The sequence below is a fragment of the Staurois parvus genome, unplaced genomic scaffold (genome assembly GCF_062004578.1).
Source record: "Staurois parvus isolate SC_StPar_1 unplaced genomic scaffold, SC_StPar_1.0 ptg000422l, whole genome shotgun sequence".
NCBI lineage: Eukaryota > Metazoa > Chordata > Amphibia > Anura > Ranidae > Staurois > Staurois parvus.
In genome coordinates this window covers 8,529,057-8,553,086 of record NW_028318218.1, presented here as the reverse complement: position 1 = coordinate 8,553,086, position 24,030 = coordinate 8,529,057, and the positions used below count along the sequence as shown (strand labels likewise).

The 24,030-nt window shown below is 43.5% G+C and overlaps 1 protein-coding gene across 3 annotated transcripts in view; it reads left to right on the top strand.

Annotated features, from left to right (window-relative positions):
• The window catches only part of ELMOD1 (ELMO domain containing 1), a 188,221-nt gene that overhangs the window by 51,245 nt on the left and 112,946 nt on the right, over nt 1-24,030 (top strand). For all 3 annotated transcript variants that reach the window (XM_089687305.1, XM_089687303.1, XM_089687304.1), the window contains one exon: nt 15,295-15,383. In XM_089687305.1, the coding sequence (XP_089543431.1) occupies nt 15,367-15,383 (17 nt within the window). In that variant the 5' untranslated portion in view covers nt 15,295-15,366. Of the gene's footprint in view, nt 1-15,294; nt 15,384-24,030 lie in introns of those variants that run through there.

The following is a 24,030-nucleotide window of genomic DNA, read 5'->3' as shown; positions in this document are numbered from 1 at the left end:
TCACAGGCGCATAAACAAGGGCAGCGTATTCTTCTGTAATAATAATAGGAAAAGCTGCATTTTTGTGGGCAGCAATTTTTGCCACGTGTGTGCGCATATGAGCATAAATATTAATGACTTTTCCCTAAGAATATATTGTGCGTGCAAATGCACGAGCGCACATATGCCTGCAAATACATGTGAACACTTACATAAATACACACAAAACAAATGCCTGAAATTAGATTAAAAAAAGTAGATGCGCAAACATGAGTATCATGTTCAGGAGGCCTTAAAGTATATTTGGTATGGGAGAAATATATAGGCTGCCATTTTGTGGTCTTCTGAGTATTATGGTTGTCTGGCCCTGTTTCTCTTCAGTACTTCTGATTCACGGCCAGCCAAGCAATTTCAAAGAGACAGATATCAACAGCGATAATATTTCTTTCCTGGACCTCTCCATGTCAGCCTACTACGGGTCAGCTCCGCTCTCTCTGACCCATCCAGGACAACCTCCTTCCTAGCCTATCAGAGCGGCTGTCTCCCCTCACTCAGCTTTCCTTTTTTGTCCTTGCTCCGGACACCTTGAAAAATCTCTCTCCTATGGCCTTCCTTTCAGTCTCTCCTGGGTAAGAAGACCCCTCGTTTGGGCTGTAAACCTCCCTGTGCAGTGGGTTCCCTTGGTGCGGGGATTGCTATGCATGTTTTAAAAATTTCTGGGGACAGTTTTGCGCAATCGGAAGCGCAGTGTCCCTTTCAAGCCTCCAGAATCAGGCTGGTAGGTTGGGGGAGCCCACAGCCTTGGTCACCAGGTTCAAGGTCATTAGAAGAGGCAGACTACGCAGAGTTCTTATCTGCCTAGAGTTAGTAGCTTCCCGATTCACTCTGCTAGCATTCCAGTATTTGTTAGTGGTGAAGGTGCTTTCAGAAAATTGGACTACAGTGGCTTACTTGTCCTGTCAATCAGGCACCAGAAGCTTGACTTTCCTGAGAGTAGCCTGTCAAATCTTTCTTTGAGCAGAAGGGAATTTACGCTTTCTTCATACCTCCCAGGAATGGAGAACATTAAGGCGGACCAGAGTCAGAGTTTGGTAGATCACGGCAAATGGGCCCCCGATTCAAAATTATTGCAGAAAAAGCCTGGGCGACACCAGACGTAAATTTGATGGTGTCAGCAATAAACTTCCAGTTTCCCTCTACTTCTCCTAATTTTTGACCCTCAAACCTTGGGCCAAGCTGTCCTTTCCAAGCCGTGGAGGTTTTGCCTAGTGCACATCTTGTCTTCAATCCCTCTAATTCTAAGGGTTCTCCTGAAGATACAACACGAAGTGGGGGAAATAATAGTCCTGCCCTTTTAGCCAAGAAGGCCTTGGTTTCCCCATGTATAGAAGATAAGGCTAGAACAACCAATTCCACTCCCAGTTTGTTTGGATCTCCTGGTTCAGAGTGGGGTGTTCCAACTGAACCCCACGAGTCAGAAATGAATGGCTTGGAAGTTGAGAGGTGGTCTCTAAGACATCTGGAGCTATCAATGGGCGTAGTTGACACCTTGTTGCAAGCTAGGAAAAAGTCAACTATTTTGATCTTCCATCAGATATGGAAAGCCTTTCTTTTGGGACTCTTTCTGGCAAAAATTGGAATGCTTCAAATCCCTCGGTATCTAATGTTCTTAAATTACTGCAAAACAGTTTAAAAGTGGCCTGGTTTATAGTTAGTTGCAAATTCAATGGCAAGTACAAGATGGGCCTTTACCCCTTTGGTCATTCATTTTCTGAAGGCAGCAATGAAGATTAGATCACTAGTGGAAATTTTTCACTTGGTTGAATGCCTTGCTGGCACCACCATTTTACCCGATAACTTTGTGTTCCTTATTCCATGTGGCTCTGAGGACATATTTCTTGATGGTAATTGCTACCACAAGGAGATTATCTGACATGTATGTCTTTTTAGCTAGAGAGCCATACTGCTGGATCCTCCAAGATAGGGTTATTCTGAGACAGGACCCAAATTTCTTCCAAAATTTTCAACTTCATCCCATATAAGTTGGGAGTCCTTACTTTCATCTTTTCTGGAAGATGGGTCAGAGGATGAGTGGAAGAAGTTAGACCTGGTTCATTCATTCTCAATATATCTGAAATGCACGGAGGACACCAATGAACGAGATAGTCTTTATACCTTCCATCAAGATCCAAGGAAGGGCTTCACGGTACTACCCAAGGTCATGTCTTCGAGGATTGTCAAGACCATTCAGATTGTCTACAAAGTCCTAGGCTTGCCCCCACCTTTGGAAGCGAGAGTTAATTTAACAAGAAGCATTTCAATTTCGTGGGCAGCATACGCTGCAAGTCAGTTTCCCCCCTTTACCAGATCATTCCTGAACCCTCACCCAGCATGGGTGAGAATCCCTGAGTACCCCAAACTGCTATTTGTCATCCCCCTTAAAGGAACTATAACCCAAACAAAGGAGACACATCCCTCCCATCCAGGACTCAATCCTAGTATCCTGTACAATGGGTATACTGAATCTCTGACTGCACAAAAGCTTTGTCCTTGGATTTATTTCTTTGTGCAAATTTACATGATACCTTCCAGTGTACAGCCATTCATTACCATGGGAAGCTGTGTCTCCTGGACACAGAAATGTGCCTGTAATTATACCCAAAAGTGCCTATGCGCATAAGACCTATATCTTTTGAAGAGTCTTCCTTTCTTGTGTAGGAAGACATTGTTACCAAATATGAAGATAGCATCCCAGATTAGGGGCTATCAATTCTGGCTTTTGCCGGAAGGCTGCAAATGGCAGAATTCACTGGCTTGTTGGACACTTACCCCTTCTCAGCATTATATTTGTCAAATGTGCCCTGATAATAATGCTTTATAATAAGACAATGTAATAATGCGTCCGGATTTTATAGCACTCATAAGATTGGAAAATATAGATTGGTTGGCTGGAACCTTAGAACAGCATTTAAGTGCAAAATGACTCGGTATGTTTGTTTTTCAAAATTACGATTAGATGAGGCGTATAACACGCAGAATAAAAGCAGAGTGAGTCATAAATGCTGGTAGCCGCAATGTATTCTGCGACTGGCATTTTATAAGCCGGCTTTACATGAGTCTCAGGGGTGCAGCTTTTTGCTGCATGGCTCCAGATCTGTTTATAGATCCTTGCGAAGTCTTATTCTCATGTTCAGTTTTATAGTACTATATAAAAATCCTTTGGTATAAAAAATCTTATTTTACCATATTTTAGTTCTATAACCCATTTTATATAGGTCCAATGTAGATAACAGTGTATCTTACTGCTTTAGTGTGTTTTATAATAGGACCTACATATATCAGAGAACATTAGCCGAATCTGGCTGTTCGTTGTTGCATCGGGTAACCGTCATATATCTGGTGGCTCTCTCCAACAATAGTGGACATCCTATGTTTAAGTCTTTTCAGATTCAATCGTCTGGTGACAGGGTTGTCTTTTGAGCATCTACCCTTCCCTCACTATGGGCATACGTTTCCATATTTGTCCCATGCCAACGTGCCTTTTTGTAGCACAATATTTTATTAGAGTGATTAGTTGCGATTGGAACTTCCATGATCTGTCAACACCATAGTGTGTATACAGGGAAACTCCACATAGCATGTCACCAGAAAGTCAAAGCTCCAAAAGAGATGCATCATAGTTAGGTGGGAGAAAATGATCTGCCACGGTTGCCAGATTTTAATGAAGTTATGGATCCTATACTGGGGTTGCTTGAATCTTTGCATGTATAATTGCCTGGGTGATTCTATGTTTGGTTAGGAGGGGGCTGTTTTCCAAGCTCTGGTGATTGTTTACTTAGAAGATATAGTGATTTCAAGCAAGAGTTCAAATTGGTCAACACTAATCTACTCAAGGGTCAGTTGAGATAGCGACACCAAATAACTGGAAGAGGATTTGGAAGACTTCGGACCAGAAAGATTTCACCAGTGGACAAGTCCTCCAGATATGGAAATAGGTTTCTAGACCTCCTCATCCATGGTAGCAAGTTGAGGGATAAGATGGAATATACTTGGCTTTGCTTGCCAGAATGAGGTACCATCTGGACAGCTGTTTATAGATGGTTTCAAACTCTGAGATGTTCTGAGATGCCGCATGGGTGGTTTGTCAAATATGTATTTGTCTCTAGCGCCAGGTCCAGATCAGTGGTCCATCAGCTTACATAGTCTGGTAAGGGGGAAGCAGGATTAGATAAGAAACGGAGGTACAGTTGTGACCAAAATTATTCAACCCCCAATGCTGTAAAGGGGTTTAGGGACTATAGTGTACATTTGGAATTGTATTCAGAATCAAATCCTACAAGGACGTTGTAACTACCCAAATGCAACTAAAATGACATCAATTGTTTATGTAATACAGTAGTAAATGGTTCTTATGTGGTTTCTTCATTGCCACAATTATTCAACCCCTTAAAGACTACCACTCTGAAGAACAGAGGTTCATACAGGTGCTTTCCATCAGGTATTGAAAACACCTGTGGATGTCACCGAGCAGCAATCAAGCATAATAAGCACCAATTAGGCAGCTTTAAAATGACTGTGATACTCAGCTCCTTCTAGACATTTACTGGTGTGGTTACAAACATGGTGAAGGCAAGAGAATGGTCCAGGAAGACAAGAGAAGAGGTGATTTCTCTTCACAGGAAGGGCAATGGCTATAAGAAGATTGCAAAGATGTTAAACATACCAAGAGACACCTTAGGAAGCATCATTCGCAAATTCAAGGCAAAGGGCACTGTTGAAACGCTACCTGGTCGTGGCAGAAAGAAGATGCTGACTTCGACTGCTGTGCGCTACCTGAAGCGTAGAGTGGAGAGAAGTCCCCGTGTGACTGCTGAGGAACTGAGAAAAGATTTGTCAGATGTGGGTACAGAAGTTTCAGCCCAGACAATAAGACGCACACTGCGTAATGAAGGCCTCCGTGCCAGAACTCCCAGGCGTACCCCCTTGCTGTCTCCAAAGAATAAGAAGAGTCGACTGCAGTATGCCAAAAGCCATGTGGACAAACCACAAAAGTTGTGGGATAGTGTTCTGTGGACTGATGAAACAAAATTAGAACTGTTTGGGCCCATGGATCAACGCTATGTTTGGAGGAGGAAGAACAAGGCCTATGATGAAAAGAACACCTTGCCTACTGTGAAGCATGGTGGAGGGTCAATCATGCTTTGGGGCTGTTTTGCTTCTGCAGGTACAGGGAAGCTTCAGCGTGTGCAAGGTACCATGAATTCTCTTCAGTACCAGGAGATATTGGATGGAAACGTGATGCAGTCCGTCACACACCTGAGGCTTGGGAGACGTTGGACCTTTCAACAGGACAATGATCCCAAGCATACCTCCAAGTCCACTAGAGCATGGTTGCAGAGGAAAGGCTGGAACATTTTGGAGTGGCCATCGCAGTCACCAGACTTAAATCCGATTGAGAACCTCTGGTGGGACTTAAAGAAAGCAGTTGCAGTGCGCAAGCCTAAGAATGTGACTGAACTGGAGGCCTTTGCCCATGAAGAATGGGCGAAGATACCCGTAGATCGCTGCAAGACACTTGTGTCAAGCTATGCTTCACGTTTAAAAGCTGTTATAACTGTAAAAGGATGCTGTACTAAGTACTAAGATTGAATGTCACTTGGGGGTTGAATAAAACTGATAATGCTGTGAGCACAGAAAAGACATTTGTGGTTATTTCATTATAACTGTTATGTTATATTTGTCTGACCTACAAGTGCCTCTTTAATGTAAATGTAAGCAAGATGACTGAATGATCAAAAGCAATGTCAAACTGGCCAAAACACTCAATTTCAGTGGGGGTTGAATAATTTTGGTCACAACTGTATATTGTGGAAATCATCCCTTTTGCATGGGGATCTGAGGAACATAAATACATAAACATCATCATTTGGTCTAAGGCTGCTTGGGAGTGAGTATTTATTTGTAGTATAGAAATGCTTAACCTGGAGATATCACAAAACCTCAGGATTTGGTAATTTGTTCTGCTCCTGTATATCTGATAGTGATTTAAAACCTAAGGAAGAAACTGACTGATGCAGATTTGTAAATTGCACATGAGATCAATGATGAAAGGAGGAAGGACTGATAAATGTCAGGTAGAAAGATGGAAAGCATGGGAATATCAGTGGATATCAAACCCAATGCCGGTTTTATTTCTAATCCATATGGCTAAGGATTAATAAGGTGATCTGATAATGAAGCATCTTGCAGTCTCGCGGCAGGAAACATATCATGGAACAATCTTTTTTTAAACTTACATTTGTCCAGCTTGGTTACATGAAATTCTTCTCATTTCACAATCGAAGGGCTGCTGGGGATGCAGAAAGTCACTCTAGTAGCCTGTGCTGCATACAGTCAGCTCTTGTCTCTTTTGGATGCTGCTGGAGCGACCTGCAGTCTTTATATTGAACAAGGGCCAGTCACTCAGCACCTTCACCATTCAGAGCTGCTATCCTTATTAGAGAACTCCTTGTATTGTAATAAATACGAGGTGTTCTAAAATTGGACAAGGCAAAGAGAGGCGGATGACATCATGATAGATGAAAAAAATACAAGACATTCTCTGAATGGTGGAGGAGCCACGCAGACAACCCCCTGTGTTCATTCATAGCGTATAGAAGCTGCCTCTGTCCTGGCAAAGAAAGGGTGCTAGGCGGCAGCAACAGTCCTAGCAACAGAAGGCTATTTATGCTATAACGCTGTGTGCATGTACAGATTACTCAATCATTTAATGCGTATATTCCAGTTTTTACACAGGATCCTGCTGTCAACAAGATTCTGCGTACTGATTGCTGTATTTTCATATGGCTGTGTAATTAATGTATGTACATGAGAAGCACAACATTGCTCAAAACAGCTGAATAACTCCAGTGTGTGTCTGCATTAGATCCAACAAAGCAACAGTGGTAGCAGCTCAGATTTTAAAACCAGCAGTTTATATACAGCAAATAAAATGCTGTGACATAATTTGCATAGTGGTATAACCAAGCTCTTTGTTTCCTGCTACAGCCAAATATTTCACATTTTTACTTTTCTGCACCCCAGTCCTTATGTTTTCATGAATAGTTGAGTCACCTTGCCTTGTTGCTGCGTCGAAGGTATGGCTTTTTGCCTGCAATTCTTGAAGACCACTTTTGGCCAGACTTCTCCAGACAATAGATGGATGTACCTGGGTCCCACTGGTTTCTGCCAGTTCTGTACTGATGGCACTGCTGGACATCTTCTGATGTCTAAGGGAATTAAGCATGATGTGTCTTTCATCTGCTGCATAAAGTTTTCGTGGCTGACCACTGTGTCTATGGTCCTCAACGTTACCCTTATCTTTGTGGTTCTTCAAAAGAGCTTGAACAGCACATCTCGAAACTCCAGTCTGCTTTGTAATCTTTACCTGGGAGAGACCTTGCTGATGCAGTATACCTACCTTGTGTCTTGTTGCTGTGCTCTATCTTGCCATAGTGTATGACCTGTGACATGAAACTGTCTTCCACAGCCTCACCTTAGTAGGAGAGTTTGGCTGTTCCTCACCCAGTTTTAAGCCTCCTACACTGCTGTTTCAGCTAATGACCGTGTTTCAACCTACATATGAAATCGATGATCATTAGCACCTGCTTTGTATAGTTGGTTGACCATACACACGACTCTAATCCTACAAAATCTCTGACTTTGTGCAAGTGTAAGAACTGATTCTGGTGTGAAGCCAAAGAGTAGTCACACCAAATACTGATTTGAATTAAATTTTTCTACTGTTTGCTCGCGTGAGAAGCGTGATACGTCACTCCAGAGAACAAGTCTCCACTGCTCCAGAGTCCAGTGATGGCATACTTTACACCACTGCATCCAACACTTTGTATTGCACTTGGTGATGTAAGGCTTGGATGCAGCTGCTTGGCCGTGGAAACCCATTCCATGAAGCTCTCTACACAAGGAGTTTGGAGGTCTTTAGCTATTGACTCTGCAGACAGTTGGCGACTTTTGCGCATTGTGCGCTTCAGCATGCACTGACCCCGTTCTGTCATTTTACGTGGCATACCACTTTGTGGCTGAGCTCCTGTTGTTCCCTGTTGCTTCCACGTTGTCATAATACCACTGACTGTTGAGCGTGGAATATTTAGCAGCAAGGACATTTCACAGATGGACTTATTGCACAGGTGGCAATCTATCACACTATCACGCTTGAATTTACTGAGCTCCTGAGAGCGACCCATTCTTTCACAAATGTTTGTAAAAGCCTGCATACCTAGGTGCTTGATTTTATACACCTGTGGCCATGGAGGTGATTGGAACACCTGAATCCAATGATTTGGAGGGGTGTCCCCAAACTTTTGGCAATATAGTGTGTGTGTGTATATATATATATATATATATATATATATATTTGTTTAACCGTATACCAACAATATAAATAAAATTTCCTCCAGCCATCATACAGAAGGGTCTGTTTCAGGTGTTTACTGTAAAGTAGAACCCCCATTTATAGCCCAAAGCTGACTGACTGTTAGGCTCCCTGTTGTTCCGTCAGTCCCGCTCCGAGTAGCCCTTGTTGATATCTATAAATTACAGAGAAACATGTTGCTGTGGCTCCTTTTGAATATGTTCTCAAAGTATTCGGTGCTCAGTTGGTTTATCGGTTTGGACAGATGAGTCATGCCTGCCCCTCCTCAGCCACCATTCTCATGGCAGCCCAGAAATCAGGTCCTTGTGCGATTCTCGCTTTGTCACAACAATTATATCCTAGAACATGCAGAGTTCTACTGAGCATCATTTGAGTGTAATGTAGTCAAGCAGAGCAATACTTTTGGCAGAAAACAAATGAGACAAGTGTCCTCCTCTGCCAGACTCTTCTACGTTTATTGTGTGACATACAGAATGTGTGACTCTGAAGGTGGCTGTCATCAGCTGTGATAGGACAGATGTTGGTGGAAATTACAAGGATGCACACTGTGAATCAATAGTGTTCCTGCTGTAATGTCTCAGAGAAAGAACTTTACTATTCTTGTTGGTTGCTTTTTTTTTTGTTACTGCTTACCTGGGAGAAATGGATTTCAGTAGGTTGGAGAATTAAGTATTTTTTCTTAGTCTTCATGCATGCACAATGGGTGTTTAGCCCTGATGCATGAGATTTAGATGTTTAGTTGCAGGCAGAAGGCACAGATGCTGGATGAAAGGCTGACAACTGCTGTGGCTGGACAGTGCACCAAGCAGAATTAAAGTTTAGGGCAGTAAGCGCCCAAAGCTGAATGCCTGGAACGCATTCCAAGCATTCATTTCTTGTGGACATTGGGTGCCAGTTGGGGCAACTTCCAGCTGCAGCAGCTTTCACCTTTGCTTTCTGCCCACACCTAAACACCGAAGTCTCATGAGGTTCACATATATGCAGATTGAATGCGGTTTGAACTGCATCCGGTGCAATGGCAGTGCGGATTGAAAAAGAAGTCATGTCCAATTTCTGAGCAGCGGGGTCCGGTTCAGGTGCTTATTACAGGATATTGATTTCTATTGGAACCGTTTTTAACTGCACGTCATCAGTTGTGAACAGGATAAAATACTGACCTGAACCTGATGTAAACCTGTTCTGAACCTAATGTAAACCTGAACTGAATCGCTGAACAACTACTGTATCAATTAGCTGTGAAACCTGAGCTTCAATCCACACCGTAAGTGTGTGAATCAGTACTAAATGTCCAATCTGCACAAGGCCTTAGTCATGAGAAGGCTTAGATATGGGTGAAGCCACATAGGCCAGCATTTAAGAGGAGTGGGGGAACAAACTGGTGTTTATTCATGTTGACCAAGATACATTGCATTTGTGTTAAAACGAAACTCCGCACAAAAGCATTTATTTAAAACCTATCTCCAGACAGAACTTAAATCCCTACCTACCTGCCTCGCTTTTTCCTATTTAGCACTTATTGTGCTCACCTAAATCCACTGTCCATGTCCCTCAGTGGTGCCATTTTCAGGTGTGGAGGACCAGTAGTCCCGAGTTCATGCTGACATCATCACTCCAGTCCCTGTTCTGATCTTGGGACATTCTGAACATGTTTGTTCAACAAATCAGAGAGAAGATCTGAATCCGCAATCTTTGCGCTTTGGGATATGTCCACCTAACATAGAACATTGTTCTTTCCTGCCTGCAGTTACAGAAGTAAAGTGTTCAGTACTGAGGTACATATTTGGTGATGTGGGATTGGGCAAAGTATCAGCAAAAAGTACTTTGTGGGCTTTCTGGGCCTAGAATGGTGAATAAGCTTTTAGCCATAGATACCTCCTCCCAGTCCTTGTCTGGCAAAGTTTTACCCATTCACGTCCGTGTTCTGGAACCTGAGAGAACCCTGCCACTGCACAGTCAATAGGAAGTGCCCTTGTAACTGCCTTTGTGGACACCAGAAGAAAGATCTATCCTCCTGTGCGTGGAAGAAGACAAAAGACTTGGAATCAAATTTTAATGTCAAAAAGCACAGTTTTATTAAATCTAGTGTTTCAGATTATTTTTATTTTTGATAAACCAAGTAAAGGCTACTTTACACTGCACACACAGGAAAACACATTGGTTGGTTGGTTGATTTTGAGGGCAGCGTCTTGCATTTTTACAATGCTAGGCACCATTAATTTTTTTTCTATTTTCTTTAAATTTGTCATTAAGTGGTTCAGTGGAGCAGTGCAGAAAAATGCTGGCATGTTGCATTTTTCAGCACAGCATTTCCTCGAGACCCAGAATGAACAGGGCAAACAATTGTTTTCTGTGTGTCCTTGCAGAGATTGGTATTTTTCAAGTGCAATAAAACACTGATCTATGCTCATGTGTGAACAAGCTCTGAAGGCTTCCTTCACATGGACCATACATGGTGAATGGCCCATTTGTTTATGCGGCTGGAGCCCCAGGTTCTGCATGCCTCATGTAAGTCTATGGGGGTGCAGTGGCTGCATGGCCGCAAATGTTCATCCAAAGCTAGTGTGTGGGTGAGCAGCTCCCATTCACTCTGTCAGCATTCGGGGCTGCTCAGCCACACGTCTGTAAAATTGGGCATAGTAGACTTACAGTTGCAAGAAAAAGTATGTGAACCCCTTAAGATTACGTGGAGTTTTGCATGAATTGGGCATAAAATGTGCTCTGAACGTCATAAGTCACAACAATAGAAGAACACAGTCTGCTGAACATAATACTACACAAACATTAGATGTGGCCATGGTTTAATTGCACATAACATGTAAACATTCACAGTGCAGGGAGGAAAAAGTATGTGAACCTTTGGACTTAACTGGTTGACCCTCCTTTGGCAGCAATAACCTCAACCAAGCGTTTCCTGTAGTTGCAGATCAGACCTGCACAATGATCTGGAGTCATTTTGGACCACTCCTCTTCACAAAACTGTTTCAGTGTAGCAATATTCTTGGGATGTCTGGTGTGAATCGCTCTCTTAAGGTCATGCCACAGCATTTCAGTCGGGTTGAGGTCAGGTATTCTGTGCTGTTGCAGCCATTGTTTTGTTAAATTACTTGTATGCTTTGGGTCATTGTCCTGTTGCATCACCCATCCTCTGCGGAGCTTCAGTTGGCGGACAGATGGTCATACGTTTTCCTGCAAAATGTCTTGATAAACTCTGGAATTCATTTTCCCATCAATGACAACAATCCTTCCAGGCCCTGAGGCAGCAAAGCAGCCCCAAACCATGATACTCCCTCCGCCATGTTTTACAGTAGGGATGAGGTTTTGATGTTGGTGTGCTGTGCCTTTTTTTCTCCACACATAGTGTTGTGTGTTCTTCCCAAACAACTCAATCTTGGTTTCATCTGTCCACAGTATATTTTGCCAGTAGTGCTGTGGAACATCCAGGTGCTCTTTTGCAAACTTCAAACGTGCTGCAATATTCTTTTTGGACAGTAATGGCTTCCTCCGTGGTGTCCTCCCATGTACTCCATTCTTGTTTAATGTTTTCCTTATTGTAGATGTGTCAACAAAAATGTTAGCATGTGCCAGAGATTTCTGTAGGTCTTTAGCTGACACTCTGGGATTCTTCTTTACCTCATGCAGCATTCTGCGCTGTGCTCTTGCAGTCATTTTTACAGGACGACCACGCCTAGGTAGAGTATCAATAGTGCTAAGCGTTCTCCATTTGTAGACAGTCTGTCTTACCGTGGACACATGAACATCAAGGCTTTTGGAGATACTTTTGTAACCCTTTCCGGCTTCATGCAAATCAACAATTCTTGATCGTAGGTCTTCTGAGAGCTCTTTTCTGCGAGGCATGGTTCACATCAGACAGTGCTTCTTGAAACCAGTAAACCCAAAACAGGTGTGTGTTTTTTAAGGGCAGGACAGCTGTCAGCAACACATCCAATATCATCACACTGATTGGAGTCAAGGTTGGCTCACTCCTGACTCCAATTAGCTGGGAGAAGCCATTAAGCTAGGGCCTCACATACTTTTTCCTCCCTGCACTGTGAATGTTTACATGTTATGTGCCACTAAACCATGGCAACATCTAATGTTTGTGTAGCATTATGTTCAGCAGACTGTATTCTTCTATTGTTGTGACTTAGATGACGTTCAGAGCACATTTTATGCCCAATTCATGCAAAACTTCACGTAATCCCAAGTGGTTCACATATGTTTTCTTGCAACTGGACATGCATCTGGCAGCTCACACTACATAAACAAATGGCCCCATCATTGTGTACAGGCCATATTTTTTAAATATGAAAAATATGACACGTAGCAGTTGATTTTACATTTTGTTGTACTACAGTGCTCTGTAAATGAAATCCATGTTTACCCAGGGGGAAAGAATTGACATCTATTTTACCTCATTAGGATAAATGCTGGGCCGTGCAGACTTTAACTTCACTAAGCTATAATTGAAACCCACAATCGACCGATCCTTCTACTGTCTGGGGCTTCTCTGGCATTTGATTGTGTGATGAATTTCTAGGTTTCCATACTGCAGCATACATACACTGACTATTCATCAATAATTCTTCAACTCTCAATTACAAAATAGTATCATGGATTTTTTCCAGAAAATCTGAGAAGTTGGCTTTTATGTCAGTAAATGTTATCAAGAGGATGCTAAAGGTTAAAGTGGACCTAGAATCAGATATGTTTTGCATGTTAAAGTGTTTTTTTTACACTAGGGCTAGGTTCACACTATTGTGAGTGGTTACAGGTACGGGAATCGCAGCTGTTCCCACACCCAAAACACGCTGCTCTTTAGAGTCGTGCGGGGCTGCCATTCATTCTTAATTGCACCCCCAGGCATCTAAAAATTCAGTGCATTTGCAGCTGGAGGAACCGCCAGGAAATCGCATAAGGCAATAGCTGATTAAAAATGGTGCAGCATTCTTGTTCCTGCATGAAATGAAGGTACAGCAGCCCATTCAAACGAATGGGCTACCGTGCCCAAGCAGACACAGCTCACACAGCCGCACAAGTGTGAACCTAACCTAACCCTAGGTTCACACCTAGGTATTTTCTGCAACGTTTTGCAGAAACGCAGTACAGTCCATTTAACATGATTTCCTATGGGACAGATTCACTTCTCTGCGTTTTCACCCGGTGCATTTTTTGGAAAGGGTGAGGGACTTTTTTGAATGCAAAACGTTGCGTTTTTGGTTCTATAGACTTCAATTTGATTGCTGTAGAAAAGCATGTATTGCATTTTTGATGTGTTTTGCATTTAAAATCTGCCTAGCAACAAGAAAGAAAAAAAAAATGAAAGAAAAACAAAGACGTAAAATACAATGCAGAAATGCAACAAATGCAACCTGCATAGGTGCGAACCTAGACTTAGACTGGAGGGTGGAAAGATTTGAACCTCTCTCAGGTTTTTTATTACTGTCTATGTCTACTCATACTATTTGTCTTGGTGACCATTGTTACCAAAGAAAAGAATAAGGAAAAATCCAACATTTTAAACCAAAATTGGAATAATGGGGACATTTTCAGCTGGGGATCCGCTGAGGTTACAATCATGTGATCACTGATCGGCCAATCAGTGATCACATGAATAGTAGTAAGCAAGATGTCACTTCTGACATCATTGCTTACTACTAGTGAAATCTGTGAATGATCACAGAGGTCACATGGTACAAGGCTATTCACAACAGCCTTGTACCATGTGACAAGCTGTGACCATTCACAGCTCCCACAGTATTTCTCAATGGCTGCAAGAATGCAGCCAGAGAGAATGAAAAATGATTGCTTTTACAGCCTATATGGGTGTAAAAGCAATCAGTGTAAACAAAAAAAAAAATCTTCATCACCCTCCACAAGTAGCAGTGTCACTATGGTGACACTGTACTGCTAGGGTGACAGTATGTTAAAAAGAAAAAAAAACATAAATAATATTATAAAAAAATAAAATAAAAATATAGAAAAATTATAATTTTTGGTTATAAACTAATTTGGGTTATTTTATTTTTACTAAAAAGATAACTGAATACATTTTGGCCAAGATTTATGAAGAAAGATTATTTATTTGCAAACTTTTATAAGAAAAACACTTTTTTTTCAAAATTTGGACTTTTTCATTTATATAGCAAAAAAATTAAATCCCAGTGGTGAATAAATACCACCAAGATAAAGTTTTATCTGTCTAAAAAAAATGCTAAAAAATTCATGAGTACAGTGTTGCATGACCGCGCAATTGTCATTCAAAGTGTAATAGCACTGAAAGCTGAAAATTGGCCTGGACAGGAAGGGGGTGAAAGTGTCCGGACTTGAAGTGGTTAAGGTATGTATAAATACCGTGACACTTGATTCTAGGGAACTATGTTATCAGGGAGATGGTGGATCTCCTGGATTAGAACATTTTGGCTGATTGCAGTTGTTTTTCTGGAGATAAAACTGAAGCTTGAGGTTTGTCCACACTCCATTACAGTACAGTTTCCCAATAATGCACCAGCATGCACCCATCATTTGGCAAAAATAAGCATTTGGGATGCTGCTATGTCTGCTTCCTGGTGTTCAGTTGGAACCATGTAGGCAGATTCTAGCTTTATGCGACCAAATAGGTGAAGACAGGTTTTGGTGTAGATTTGCCTCAAAAAATGAAAGTCTCAGTGCTGTGCATTTTGTATATTCCAGTCACATAGCTGATATATGGACCCTTTGTTCAAAAGTAAATATTAAAGCACTTTGCATGTGAAATGTTAGAGGAAATAAAAATGGCCATGCAAATGACTTGAAGCGCCGAATGATTAAACTTCTTAGAACTGCTGGAACACAGGAGCCTACCATTTAGTGTTTTCTAAACGGTCTTCCCTGCTGACTCTTTTCAGGTTTTGTCAGTACAAGTCTATTATCGGGAAAATTGCTGAAGATTGGACACTTGGATCTCCGAGGCATCAACAATGAAGCACTTCATGAAGTGAGTAATTGGCAATGTGTTTTCATCTTAACTTTTTGAAGTAATATGACATCTACCCAGCACTTCCCTTATGGCAGGGGCCAGTTTGTGAGCTTCAAAGGTATCTATAAAACCGTATTCTAACAAGGACTAAATTCTCCACAGGTCCCAGTCCCCTATGGTAGTACTGCAGTTGTTTCCTTCAGTTACATTTTCCAGTGCTGATTTTCACCTTTTTTGTATATGATGAAGCTGTGTTTAGTTTCACATTGCTCTAGTATTTACCTGAGGGTGGCTCTATAATGTCTGCACCTCTGATGCTCTTCTTGCATCAAATGGGGGGGGGGGGGCACTCTACCCTGTATTGTGTTAAAGCTGAACTCCAAGCAAAATTAATATATACATAGGAAAGCTGTTTTACATGCCAAATTATTAGCTATTCTGCCCATCCAGTTCTGAGATTTACACAGTGCAGCCCTTTCCGAGCTGGAAGAAGACCTGAATTTCCTCTGCTGCAGTTAAGCTACACATTAGGAATCCTATCCCACAGCCTATAACCAGACAGTGAAAGGAGAAGCAGCAGAATGGTAAACTCATTTCAGTGTTGCTGTGCTCGCTCTTCCAGTCAGCATATCACTTGTCACTGCAGCACAACAGATTGACTCCTTTTGCTGCTTCTCCTTCTCCCAGTCTTAGCTTTCTAAGGGACTGCAGAAGGCTAATACCAAATCAAATTCGGGTACTTATACTGCTGTTCTTTAACAAAAAAAAACTAAATTTAATACGCAACCATGTTAATTTGTATCTTATATAATATATAGCTGCCTGAAGTTCAGCTTTCATTTGTCGCCTAATAGTTCCACACAGTGGAATTTGTGAATAAAATAGCAAAGAAAATTTATTTTATTGTTTATTTCAGCCAATCAGATTCCAGCCTACATTTTCTACTGCAAATATCTGAGTGTACATGTCTGTGTTTCCATACACATAGTTTCCTTAAAGTGGACTATTAAATCCTCTGGTCAGCACTGGTGATGTAGCCAGGGCTTCAGATCTGTCTCCTGGGAAGGCTACATTACCAGTGCCTTCCATTAAGATCCCAACTGATCTTGTGCATACATCCTCTTGGCCATGGTGTGGTTTGCTATTATTCAATAATAAACCACTCCAGAAGTTGCACGGCGCATGCCTGTTATTAAGCGCAGATCTCATTAGTGGGCCACTGATGACATCTTTTAAGTGGGGACTTGTATTGGGTATTGTAGAAAACTGAAAGTGGAACTTTAGTCACAAAATAAAGTCATGCTAGACCTCTTCAGGCTGGTCCCTTTTATAGGTATAGCTATGTAAAACATTAAAAATAAGTGCCTATACTGTGTAAAATCTAGTAATACACTTCCTCACCCTGCTCTGCACATACTCAGTTGCTGTCATGCTGACCTGCTGACAGTCTAAAGATTTACTGCTGCTCAGGGGCTCTGGGCGTCAGCAAAATGACAGCCTCCAGCAAGAAGAAACAGAAACAATGCTGGGGACAAGTTACAACACACATTGATTATGGTAGCATAATTATTAATGTGGAATGTATGTTCCTGGCTAAAGAACATTATTTTTTATCAAGTTGGTCTGGGTAAAATTCCACCTTAAAAGCAAGTTACTATTAAAACGTTTATTACTTCTCAAACTAGGATAGCATTGCTACTGTCAATTTTATTGGGGGGAAGGTCCAATTTAAAGAATCCCAAATGTGCGCTGCCCACCGTTACGAGTGATTTGCTATTATGCATTGGTTTGGCAGAATTGCAGCCCATAGAAAATTATCCAAACACTGCTGTAGTCAGATCATTTTTAATCGTATTGATGGCAGAGTCTGTGCACACTTGTCATCAAATATTATAATTGTCAAGGCAATTTCAAGGCATAAAAATGAAGTGTATTTGATTTAGAATTGCTTTTCTATTTTTAGGAATAGTTAAAGGGTAACTATGCCAATAAAGCATGTTTTTTGCTTTACATGTAACTGTAATGCAGAAGGGTAAGCATAAGAAAATTAGTGTTGTAGCAAACATTCCGGTTTAGACCCGACTTGCCAGTGGCATCCAAAGAACTTGTTGGCCATACATGATACATGGCCTTCTTTCTCCTTTAAGCTTGCCTTTTTTTGCCTTGCAGTTGATATACAGGGAGATGGGGGCCTATGGTGCACTAGCTCAAAGATCCCCCCCAGCCCCCGTAATACTCACCTAAGCCCCTCTCAATCCCGCGATGTGCATTGGAGTTTCACCTATCCATGGACTCCCTCCCTCATTGGCTGAGAAAAAAGTGAGAGCCATTGGCTCCCACTGCTGTTAATCACAGCCAGTGAGCCAGGGACAAGAGAGAGGGGGCAGGGCTTGCTGTGGGGGCACCCGACAAGAGGGAGGGTCCAGGAGTGCTGGCGGGGGACCCGAGAAGAGGAGGATCTGGGCTGCTCTGTGCAAAACCACTGCACACATCAGGTAAGTATAGACATGTTTGTTAATTTTTTCTTAAAAAAAAATAAATAAATAAGCCTTTAGAATCACTTTAAAGTGACTGTAAACTTCAGACATGAAATATGAACCAAGCATATCCCTTTATAGCTTTATTAGCAGAACACTAGTCATTTTTGTCTGCTACCTTGTTCCTCTGCTATCAGCACAAATCACTTCTAACAGGTTTTCCTGACACCAAGAGAAAAAGATGACAAGGGAGTTCCAGCACACAGTCTGTGAATGACAGCCACAGCTCTGTCCCTGTGTGCTGTGTGAAAGGAGGTGTGTCCTTTCCCTTTAATCAGCTCTAACTGCTCTCTGTAGAGTGTAACTTCAGCTTCCCGACCCCTGCTTTTTGAAAGCCCAGACAAGCTGTATAAATTCTGGACTTTGAAGGAATGTAGAGAAGAGAATACTGTAGATAAACAGGCACAACTTGCAGTAGGATTTGTTTCATTTTTGTGTACCACCTGATGCCAGACACTTCACTGGGTATATATAAGAGTTTACAACCACTTTAAATGAGCATTTTAAACTTGCAGGTCAGGGGCAACCATACTACAAGGGAGCATTTTTGTTTTTGTGAAAAATGAGCTTTAAAAATGTCCACCATGTCACAGGCCCCAACTCCGCCTTCCCTGTTTTTCCTTTAAACCATTTTTAAAACTGGTAACACGATAATTGAAAAGGAGGACTCTAAGGCTGATGTCAGACTGGCGACTCTGCCACGATCCTGCTTCTGGCAATTGGTCGTCAGAATCGATAAGAGGCCCTGTCCCTTTGAATTTGCGCCTTTGCCAGCTAAGGGAATAAGATGGTGCTGCCATCGTTAGTGATCAAGATTCAAAAGAGTTCCCGGGAGAGATACAGGAAGCATGGTTCCCAATTAAGATACCAACTTGTAAGTGCAGATACAGAATAAATTAGTTCTGATAAGGGTTTTTAACTGCACAGGTCTGTACCAGCTGCAGGAAGGATATACATAAAATACTGGAAATAAGATAAGAAAGAGTAAATACAGGTGACCCCTCCAATCACGTTGTCTAACAATATACTTAGGCAGTCCTATATACAGTCAGGTCCATAAATATTGGGACATCGACACAATTCTAACATTTTTGGCTCCATACACCACCACAATGGATTTGAAATTAAAGGAACAAGATGTGCTTTAACTGTCAGCTTTAATTTGAGGGTATTTACATACAAATCAGGTGAACGGTGTAGGCATTACAACAGTTTGCATATGTGCCTCCCACTTGTTAAGGGACCAAAAGTAATGGGACAGAATAATAATCATAAATCAAACTTTCACTTTTTAATACTTAGTTGCAAATCCTTTGCAGTCAATTACAGCCTGAAGTCTGGAACGCATAGACATCACCAGACGCTGGGTTTCATCCCTGGTGATGCTCTGCCAGGCCTGTACTGCAACTATCTTCAGTTCCTGCTTGTTCTTGGGGCATTTTCCCTTCAGTTTTGTCTTCAGCAAGTGAAATGCATGCTCAATCGGATTCAGGTCAGGTGATTGACTTGGCCATTGTATAACATTCCACTTCTTTCCCTTAAAAAACTCTTTGGTTGCTTTTGCAGTATGCTTTGGGTCATTGTCCATCTGCACTGTGAAGCGGCGTCCAATGAGTTCTGAAGCATTTGGCTGAATATGAGCAGATAATATTGCCCGAAACACTTCAGAATTCATCCTGCTGCTTTTGTGAGCAGTCACATCATCAATAAATACAAGAGAACCAGTTCCATTGGCAGCCATACATGCCCACGCAATGATACTACCACCACCATGCTTCACTGATGAGGTGGTATGCTTAGGATCATGAGCAGTTCCTTTCCTTCTCCATACTCTTCTCTTCCCATCACTCTGGTACAAGTTCATCTGTCCATAGGATGTTGTTCCAGAACTGTGAAGGCTTTTTTAGATGTTGTTTTTCAAACTCTAATCTGGCCTTCCTGTTTTTGAGGCTCACCAATGATTTACATCTTGTAGTGAACCCTCTGTATTCACTCTGGTGAAGTATTCTCTTGATTGTTGACTTTGACACACATACACCTACCTCCTGGATAGTGTTCTTGATCTGGCCAACTGTTGTGAAGGGTGTTTTCTTCACCAGGGAAAGAATTCTTCAGTCATCCACCACAGTTGTTTTCCGTGGTCTTCCAGGTCTTTTGGTGTTGCTGAGCTCACTGGTGCGTTCCTTCTTTTTAAGAATGTCCCAAACAGATGTTTTGTTTACGCCTAATGTTTTTGCTATCTCTCTGATGGGTTTGTTTTGTTTTTTCAGCCTAATGATGGCTTGCTTCACTGATAGTGACAGATCTTTGGATCTCATCTTGAGAGTTGACAGCAACAGATTCCAAATGCAAATAGCAGACTTGAAATGAACCCTGGACCTTTTATCTGCTCATTGTAATTGGGATAATGAGGGAATAACACACACCTGGCCATGGAACAGCTGAGAAGCCAATTGTCCCATTACTTTTGGTCCCTTAACAAGTGGGAGGCACATATGCAAACTGTTGTAATTCCTACACCGTTCACCTGATTTGGATGTAAATACCCTCAAATTAAAGCTGACAGTCTGCAGTTAAAGCACATCTTGTTCCTTTAATTTCAAATCCATTGTGGTGGTGTATGGAGCCAAAAATGTTAGAATTGTGTCGATGTCCCAATATTTATGGACCTGACTGTATATAGGACTGCCTAAGTATATTGTTAGACAACGTGATTGGAGAGGTCACTTGTATTTATGGACCTGACTGTATAAAACCAGCGAACAGTTTATCCTTCAATCCCCGCACAATCATAGATCTCCATATGCTCTTACCAGATTCTTTATATCAAGCACGCATTGTATATAATTCAATTTTCCTTTTCTCCTCTACTTTTCCCGTCCACTCCATTGCTCGTACTTCCAAAAATCAAAAATAACCAATATAGTGTAGTATGTTCTAATTAACTCTATAGTGTGATACATCCATGTGCTCACTTTACAAGGACAATGGCGTACTCCAAAATTATAATTCACCCTTGTGATCAATATCACCAACTATTCTCAATAAATACTCTTACCCTCTAGTAATTAATTCCGTGCATGCAATCTTTATAAATCTCTTCAGCAATACATCTCACACTCTTCTTAGTGTATAAAGTGCACCATCCACTTCCAGTGTTCCAACTCTTAAATGTGCTCCTTACTCCCCTTTAGACATGCACCTTACCCTGCGTGAATAAGTATGTGCCTTTAAATAATCCGTTTCCGCGGCACTTCTGATTTGCGTCTGACGTCACTTCCTCATAGGCAGTACTGGGTTTTTACATGCCGCAACCCCCTCAACCTTATACCTGTCCCCCTCCTCCCCGCATCCACCCCTCCACTCTCGGTTGTACTCCTGAACGCCCGATTGGTTTGCAACAAGCTCACCGCCATCCATGACCTATTTATCTCCCACTCCCTCAACCTCCTAGCGGTCACCGAAACCTGGATCCAAGCCACTGACTCCACCTCCCCTGCGGCACTCTCCTATGGAGGTCTCGTCTGGTCCCATTCACCCAGACCGAGCGGTCATAGAGGTGGTGGGGTCGGCATGCTTTTGTCACCGCTGAGCACCTTCCAGGTGCTCTCAAACCCCCCCTCTCTATCCTTCTCCTCCTTCAAGGCCCACTGCATCCGGCTCTTCTGTCCCACCCCTCTGAGGATTGCAGTAATTTATCGGCCTCCTGGATCCATATCCCGCTTCCTTGATGACTTTTCCGCCTGGCTACCTTCTTCCTCTCCCCTGAGCTACCCACCATCATCCTTGGAGACTTCTATACCCCTATCAATGTCAACAACCCGGCTACATCCCAACTCCTCCACTTAACCTCCTCTGTAAGGAACCGCCTGGCGGTACCTCTAGCAACCACCGGTTAGGATTCCCCAGAGCGCAGAGTCTAAGTCCCGGTCTGCTTGTTCACCAGGTCCCCCGATGGTGGGGATGGACTTGGAGTGAACCGAGACCAGGTCGCAGCCCCTGAGTACACCTACCCGTGGTAGAGGGATCCGCCAGAGGTATCTGCAGGGTGAGAGCCTGATGTGAAGAGGCGGATGTGCCAAAGCAAGGTAGATGGATGGATGAGCAGGAGCGTGGTCAGACAAGCCGAGTCGGTAGCCGTGGGAGCAGTGCGGTACAAGCAGCGGGCAGAGAATGGTTGGGTCACACGCCAGGTCAGCAACAGAAGATCAGATCCAATAGGGGGAATCCAGGAGGGAGGTCAGGCAAGCCAGGGGTCAGAGCAGGAGAGTACAGCACAGTCAGGGACAATCTGGGTCAGCAACAATCAAGAATCACGAGTATGCAGGATCGGGAACACAGAGAGACCGAACGGCAATTCATGTCAGCGCAGGGCGGATTTTAATACCGCGCCCTGCGCTGTCATTGGTGCCAGGTGTGCACCCGCGGCTCCGAGTGCGCATGCGCGGGTTCCGTCTCCGCCGCGGCCGGCCAGGACCTAGTGCCCGTACACCAGTGTGAACGGGCACACTGCACCGAGCTGCGTGTCGCGGCGGCTCCTGACATCTTCTTTTGCACTTACACAATGCACACAATCCCACACCAGCGGGAACACCCTGGACCTCGTTTTCTCCCATCTCTGCACCCTCCACAACCTCACAAACACCCCTTTCCCTCTCTCTGACCACAACCTCATTACGTTCTCCATCTCCCCGTCCTCTATCACCTCCCCCCAACGTCAAACCATCACCAGCCACAACCTCCGCAACCTGAATCCGGCCCCTCTCCACTCTGCAGCTGACCGTCTGTACGACAGTATCCTTCCACTGTCATGCCCTGACCTGGCCACTACTGCGTATAACGACTCGCTTTCAGCTGCCTTAGACTCCTTAGCACCCCTAACCACACGTAGCATTAGACCCCGACGGCTTCAACCCTGGCAGAATGTCCACACTAAAAATAATAAACGACGCAGTCGCGCGCTGGAGCGATTATGGAGCAAAACCAGATCCCCTCGAACGTTCTCCCTCTACAAATCCGCCTTCCTCACCTACACCTCCCTCCACGCCGCCAAACAAGCCTACTTCATAACCCTCATCAACACCCTCTCCACCTGTCCTCGCCGGCTCTTCTCCACTTTCAACTCCCTACTCTCTCCCCCCCACCTCCACGCAGTACCTCACTCACCGCCCACGAGATTGCCAATCACTTCCAAAATAAGATCAACGCAATCTGTAAGGACATCGCCAATGCTCAATCTACCTCCCCACCTAGCCTCCCTCCCACTATAACCCCATCAACTTTCCCCTCCTCTGACCTCTCAACTGCCCTGCCCCCCACCACACCTAACACACCCCACACTATAACCTCCCCAACACTCCGCTCCTTCAGCCTTGCTACCATTGAGGAGGTCACTAAGGTCTTCTCAGAAGCCCGCCTCACCACTTGCCCCCTTGACCCTGTCCCCACACAACTCCTCCGGTCACCCTCCTCCTCCATCCTACGCTCCCTCACCCACATCTTCAATCTCTCCCTCTCTACTGACGCATTCCCCTCCCCCCTATAGCACGCGCACATCACCCCCCATACTCAAAAAACCCTCCCTGGACCCCACCGACCTGAACAACCTTAGACCCATCTCCCTGCTGCCATTTACATCCAAGCTCCTTGAGCGCTTAGTCTGCAATCGCCTAAGCTCCCATCTCACTGACAACAACCTCCTCGATCCACTACAGTCTGGCTTCCGTCCCCTACACTCCACCGAAACCGCCCTACTCCCTACAAAATCACTAATGACCTGCTAACCGCCAAAGCTAATGGCCACTACTCAGTCCTCCTACTCCTCGACCTTTCCGCGGCCTTCGACACAGTTGACCACCGCCTCCTCCTTAATAAACTACACTTGGCATCAGAGACTCCGCTCTCTCCTGGCTCTCCTCCTACCTATCCCAACACTCCGTCAGCATTACCTATAACGCTACCACCTCCCCCTCTCTCCCCCTCTCTGTTGGGGTCCCCCAAGGCTCTGTCCTCGGGCCCCTTCTCTTCTCCATCTACACCTCCTCCCTCGGCAAACTGATACACTTCCACGGCTTCAACTATCACCTCTACGCCGATTACACGCAAATTTACCTCTCCACCCCTCACCT